A 6603-nucleotide genomic window follows, 5' to 3' on the forward strand; every position below is an offset into this window, starting at 1 on the left:
CAATCTCTTAAATATTAAAGAGCTAGATCATTTATCCAAAACAGTGAAGTACAACAGATAAAATGTTGTTTTATTAAAGTGTCCATGTTTAATACTTAAAAATAGGACCAAGGGTCCTGTAGTCCAATAGCATATTTAAAGATATTAACTGACATTTGTTTGACCTTTCAAGGTCACTCAAAGTCAAAGGTCATGGGACCAAATGAAATCCCACATGTGACTTCCTATCATTGCCAATTATTATATCAATGTCTTCAGTTGTTTTGGAGTTATAGCACTTTGAATGTTTCCCATTATAAACCAATGGGGATTTAAAAAAGATTTTAAAAAATTAATAATAATTAAAAACAAATCTATATATCTTAATTCTTTGAACAAACTTGGCAGGAACCTCTGCTATGAATTTCAATTGATTCTGGCAGACAGTTTTGGAGAAGAAGTTTCTGGCAATCTGGACACAGATGACCTTGGGTTTGACCTTTCAATGTCCCTCAAGGTCAAAGGTCAGGGCACCAAATGAAAGCCCATGTGTGACTTCTTATCTTTTGCCAGTGGTAATTACATCAATATCTTCAACTACACTCTGAAATTTGGTCCATTATAAACCAGTGGGGATTTTTAAAAAGTCAAAAATTCATAAAAAAAAAAAAAAAAAGTTAAAAAAATAAATATTTCTCAATTCTTTGAAAAAAATTTGGTAGACCTTACCCCAAAGATTTTCCACAACAAATGTCAAGTCATTGTGACTGATGGTATTGGAGAAGAAGATTCTTGGAAAACGGTTTATGGACGGACAGACGACGGGTGGACAGACCAAAAACAGGACATGCTTCACCTGTAAATGTAAAGTATTCATAGTAAAGCACCATTCACACAAATGTGGATATAGTTCAGAAGAGACATTTTTGTCTACATTTGGCCCTCTCACCCAGGTGAAAATAATATTTCAAGTCACAAAAACTTCTTTTTATAAAGCCTCCAAAATGTAGATTTTTATAAACTCCAGTTTTTGTGTATCCAATTGGAAAACAGTGGTATCACACCTCAGAATCTTTGGGAGACGGACCGGACCAGTGTTATGGACAAATGTGATTCCATGACAAATGCCCACAAGACAAATGCTCACAACCTTAATGAAAAAAAGAGACACATGCCCACAATTTGTAGTATGGCATTATTCCAATGGGGGAACTATATGAAGCATGCAAATACTAACCCCTAACCCTAACCCTAACCCTAACCCTAACAATATATATAATTTTGTTACTTTTGTTGCTAATAAAATATTATGAAATAAAGTTGTGGGCATTTGTCTCTTTTTTCATTAAGGTTGTGGGGATTTGTCTTGTGGGCATATGTCTGTGCACCAACAAATTCACATCATGTAAAGAATAGACTTTGACAACCCATAAACAACACTTAAATAACATCAGTTTGTCACTGATGTTGTTGTTATTGCTGCTCATTTTCGTGACAGATTAAAACCTCAGTGCCTGCTATGTCTCGTATTATCTATGATGTCCAAAGTTAGAAGCCCAACAGAGACAATGATTTGTTTAAGCATTTGTACCAGTGTGTGGTTGTTTATGCATAGTGGTGTGGATGGAGATAAACTATATGGACAAAAATACTGGGACACATCATGGCTACAGCTGTAAGATGTCCTGTTCATACTGATTTGAGAAATAAACATCAATATTTCCTTAAAATTTAATGGGAGATTTTTTCTTCATTGAGATGTGAAGAAAGTAGACGGTTAGTTGTGGTAGAAAATGATTATTTATAGGTAGAGCAAGAAAATTATTTTCAAAATTTAGAGGTAGAGCTTTTAAAATCAAAGGCACGGATACAAAATAATATATATAAATATATACATATATATATATATATATATATATATATATATATATATATATATATATATATATATATATATATATATATATATATATATATATATATATACATACATACATACAGTACAGGCCAAAAGTTTGGACACACCTTCTCATTCTTTGCATTTTCTTTATTTTCATGACTATTTACATTGTAGATTCTCACTGAAGGCATCAAAACTATGAATGAACACATGTGGAATTATGTACTTAACAAAAAAGTGTGAAATAACTGAAAACATCTCTTATATTCTAGTTTCTTCAAAGTAGCCACCCTTAGCTCTGATGACTGCTTTGCACACTCTTGCCATTCTCTTGATGAGCTTCCAGAGGTAGTCACCTGAAATGGTTTCCTAACAGTCTTGAAGAAGTTCCCACAGATGCTTAGCACTTGTTGGCCCTTTTGCCTTCACTCTGCGGTCCAGCTCACCCCAAACCATCTCGATCGGGTTCAGGTCCGGTGACTGTGGAGGCCAGGTCATCTGGCGCAGCACTCCATCACTCTCCTTCTTGGTCAAATATCCCTCACACAGCCTGGAGGTGTGTTTGGGGTCATTGTCCTGTTGAAACATAAATGATGGTCCAACTAAACGCAAACCGGATGGAATGGCATGTCACTTCAGGATGCTGTGGTAGCCATGCTGATTCAGGTTGCCTTCAATCTTGAATAAATCCCCAACAGTGTCACCAGCAAAGCACCCCCACACCATCACACCTCCCCCTCCATGCTTCACGGTGGGAACCAGGCATGTAGCATCCATCCGTTCACCTTTTCTGCGTCGCACAAAGACACGGCAGTTGGATCCAAAGATCTCAAATTTGGACTCATCAGACCAAAGCACAGATTTCCACTGGTCTAATGTCCATTCCTTGGGTTTCTTGGCCCAAATAAATCTCTTGTGTTTGTTGCCTCTCCTGAGCAGTGGTTTCCTAGCAGCTGTTTGACCATGAAGGCCTGATTCACGCAGTCTCCTCTTAACAGTTGTTGTAGAGATGTGTCTGCTGCTAGAGCTCTGTGTGGTATTCATCTGGTCTCTAATCTGAGCTGCTGTTAATTTGCGATTTCTGAGGCTGGTGACTCAGATGAACTTATCTTCAGCATCAGAGGTGACTCTTGGTCTTCCTTTCCTGGGGCGGTCCTCATGTGAGCCAGTTTCGTTGGAGCGCTTGATGGTTTTTGCGACTGCACTTGGGGACACATTCAAAGTTTTTGAAATTTTCTAGACCTTCATTTCTTAAAGTAATGATGGCCACTCGTTTGTCTTTACTTAGCTGATTGGTTCTCGCCATAATATGTATTCTAACAGTTGTCCAGTAGGGCTGTCAGCTGTGCATCAACCTGACTTCTGCACAACACAACTGATGGTCCCAACCCCATCAATAAGGCAAGAAATTCCACTAAGTAACCCTGACAAGGCACAGCTATGAAGTGAGAACCATTTCAGGTGACTACCTCTGGAAGCTCATCAAGAGAATGCCAAGGGTGTGCAAGGCAGTCATCAGAGCTAAGGGTGGCTACTTTGAAGAAACTAGAATATAAGAGATGTTTTCAGTTATTTCACACTTTTTTGTTAAGTACATAATTCCACATGTGTTCATTCATAGTTTTGATGCCTTCAGTGAGGATCTACAATGTACATAGTCATGAAAATAAAGAAAATGCGAAGAATGAGAAGGTGTGTCCAAACTTTTGGCCTGTACTGTATATGTTGAGGGAAATGAAGTAAACATCATTTCTGAAACATTTTGGAAGCAAAGAGAACAACTGAAACAAAACTAACCAATGCAATAATATTTATCCTAATATAATATACATTTGTCATTATTGTTTTGTATCCCAGACCCCTGTTAGAAAAGAAACACCTGAATTCAATGTGTTCCAATACTTTTGTCCGTATATTGTATTTTGCTGACTGATTGAAAAAAGAGAAAAAAACAGAGACAGAAAATATCTTTATATAGAAACACTTCTGTGGTAATGCAAGGATTCTGTCAAACACATGAAACAAAGGAGATTTAACTGAAGTGTGATTTTTTTTTTATTATTTAATAAAAGTAAAATAGATAGAAAGCAGAAGGACAAGAATTAAAAACTTTGCATTCAAGTGTTTTCTTCATCGCAGACTGACAGAACAAAGTCTGTATTTTAAAACCACTTCACACTGTTGAACCTCTTAAACTTCATCATCTGATCCTCTTCCCTTTCTGTCTCTGACTGGACATACTGAAGATTTTCAGTCGCAGGTCATTGCACTGCAGGCCATAGATCACTGGGTTCAACGCCGGCGGAGCCACGTGGAATAGGACGGATGCCACCTTCCCGTTGTCCGTCCATTCGGGGTAGCGGTGCATTATCATCGGGGTGAAGGATGCCACGAGCATGATGAAGTACACTGCCAAGTGTGTAGCACAGGTCTGCAGTGCCCGGCTATTCAGAACCTTTATTTATTTAAAAAATGTGAGTAAAACATAGATTGACAAAAAAGTAAAGCACCAAAACTAAGGAAAACAAAAGCAAAAATAAATTAAAACCAATATACAGAGAATTATGTACAAAGGCAGCCAGAAAAACAACAAAACAAAGAGCACATATAAAACCGACAAAAGGACAGAAGAAAACAAACAGCTAAATATAAAGAATGAACCAAAAAAAATCAAAGAACGAGCAAAAGATAACAAAAGCAAGACAAAGAATGAACAAAAAAGAGAACAAAGACCAAAGAACAAGCAACAAATAACAAACATAAAAAAGAATAAAGAACAAAGAACGAGCAAAAGATAACAAAAACACAGAAAGAATAAACAAAACAGAGAACAAAGAACAAGCAACAAACAACGCACATTAAAAAAGAATAAAGAACAAAGAACAACCAAAAGAAAACAGAAACAAAACAAATAAACATTAACAAAAAGAACAAAGATCAAAGAACATGCAACAAATAACAAACATAAAAAAGAATAAAGATCAAAGAACAAGTGAAAGATAACAAAACAAAACAAATAACAAACATATACAAAAAAAGCACAAACATCAAAGAACTCACAAATAATAGCAAAACAAAACAAATAACTAACATAAACAAAAAAGAAAAAAGATCAAAGAACATGCAAAAAATAACAAAACAAGTAGCAAACATAAAAACGAACAAAGAACAAAAATATCAACAAGAATTATAAAAAAAAATAACAAAATAAAATCAAATAAACAAAAAAACAGAAAAAGATCAAAAATCAAAGAACAAGGAAAAAATGACAATAAACAAATCAAAAAGCAATAACAAGCTTCTAACAGTCAATCCAAACCTACAGAACTACCAGGATGTAAAAGTCCTGAGGCCGTCCACAGGTGACTCACCTTGTTCCTGTTGCTCAGACATACCATGGTGATCCTCAGGTAGGTGAGCGCCACGCTGCCCAGGGACGACCCCAGCAGGACGACGGCGCTGCCGAGGCCGTAGATGTGATTGATGATCAGATCGTCGCAGGACAGTTTGAACAACGAGGCGTTATCGCACATCGGGTTGAAAATGAAGCGTCTGCATCGTGACAGGCGGACGTTGAGGCCGATGAGGATGATGACAAAGATGAAGGCTGCCACCCAGGCCGCTATCGACAGCTTCAACACCATCTGGCCAGTCATGATGGAGGCGTAGCGAAGGGGGTTACAGATGGCTATGTATCGGTCAAACGCCATCGCCATGAGCACGGTGTGGGAGGTTCCTGCGTGGAAGTGGGCTGCGAAGGCCTGAACCACGCAGTCCATGTAATGAATGAATCGCTTTGAGCTTGGAATGAACATGTCCGTGAGCAGACGAGGGATGACGACCGAGGCCCCAAATGCATCGTTAATACTCATGTTACAGAAGAGCAGGTACATGGGCTGGTGGAGGGTCGTTTCCATGGAGATGAGGACCACCAGACCCAGGTTAGCCACCATGATGAAGATGTAGATGAGGAGGAGGAAGATGAAGGCAGGGATGGTGGACCCTGGGCTGACCTTTAGCCCTTCGATGAAGATGATATCTGCATTAAAAGTGTAGTTCTCCATTCTGCAGAGGAACCATGCTGCAAAACACACGTAACAGGCCTGCATTAAATACCACTGATTAACAGTAAGTGTATCATCCTGGTTTGATCCAGTAGAATAATAACAATATACAGTAAAACAAGTGGAGTCATCTTATTTTGGCATCAATGGATTAGATTTATATAGCGCACAGTGGATCCATTTTTCAGTCACTTTTACATTCTCCCTCTAGTGATGGTAAACTGCATTTACCTGGGGCAGACTGACTACACATCCATACACCAGTGTGAGAAGCAGCACCAGAGGCAAGGAGGGTAAAGTGTCTTGCCCAAGGACGCAACAGCACATGACTGGGACTTGAACCGCCAACCCTTTGGTTACTGGACAACCTGCTCTACCATCTGAGCCATGGCCACCCGACTGATGTCATCGTGTCTATGCCTGTGTTGATGTCAGCATATCAATTGCCTCTATGTATGTGCCAAATTTGAAGTAAATTGAAACAAAATAGATGTTTTTATAGACATTTGAAGTTTTGCCCATTATGAGTAAATGAAAAAAAAAAAAAAGATTAAAAAAGATTTTAAAAATTCATTTAAGATAGCAACTTTGACCTACTTTTCCCCAAATGTAATCAGATCTATTCTGGGTCACTGGCAATCTATAAACCCAGTCTGGTAT

At 38.1% G+C, this 6603-nt stretch overlaps 1 protein-coding gene across 1 annotated transcript; it reads right to left on the bottom strand.

The window, feature by feature from the left end:
• Positions 1-4079: 4079 nt before the first annotated feature.
• On the bottom strand, positions 4080-5943 carry LOC115432625 (olfactory receptor 1009-like). The gene is made up of 2 exons (XM_030153532.1): positions 5251-5943; positions 4080-4334 (listed from the first exon to the last, which is right to left on the bottom strand). The coding sequence occupies exons 1-2, from the start codon at positions 5941-5943 to the stop codon at positions 4080-4082; spliced, it is 948 nt and encodes a 315-aa protein (XP_030009392.1).
• Positions 5944-6603: the final 660 nt, after the last annotated feature.

Source organism: Sphaeramia orbicularis, chromosome 14, assembly GCF_902148855.1.
Source record: "Sphaeramia orbicularis chromosome 14, fSphaOr1.1, whole genome shotgun sequence".
Lineage (NCBI taxonomy): Eukaryota > Metazoa > Chordata > Actinopteri > Kurtiformes > Apogonidae > Sphaeramia > Sphaeramia orbicularis.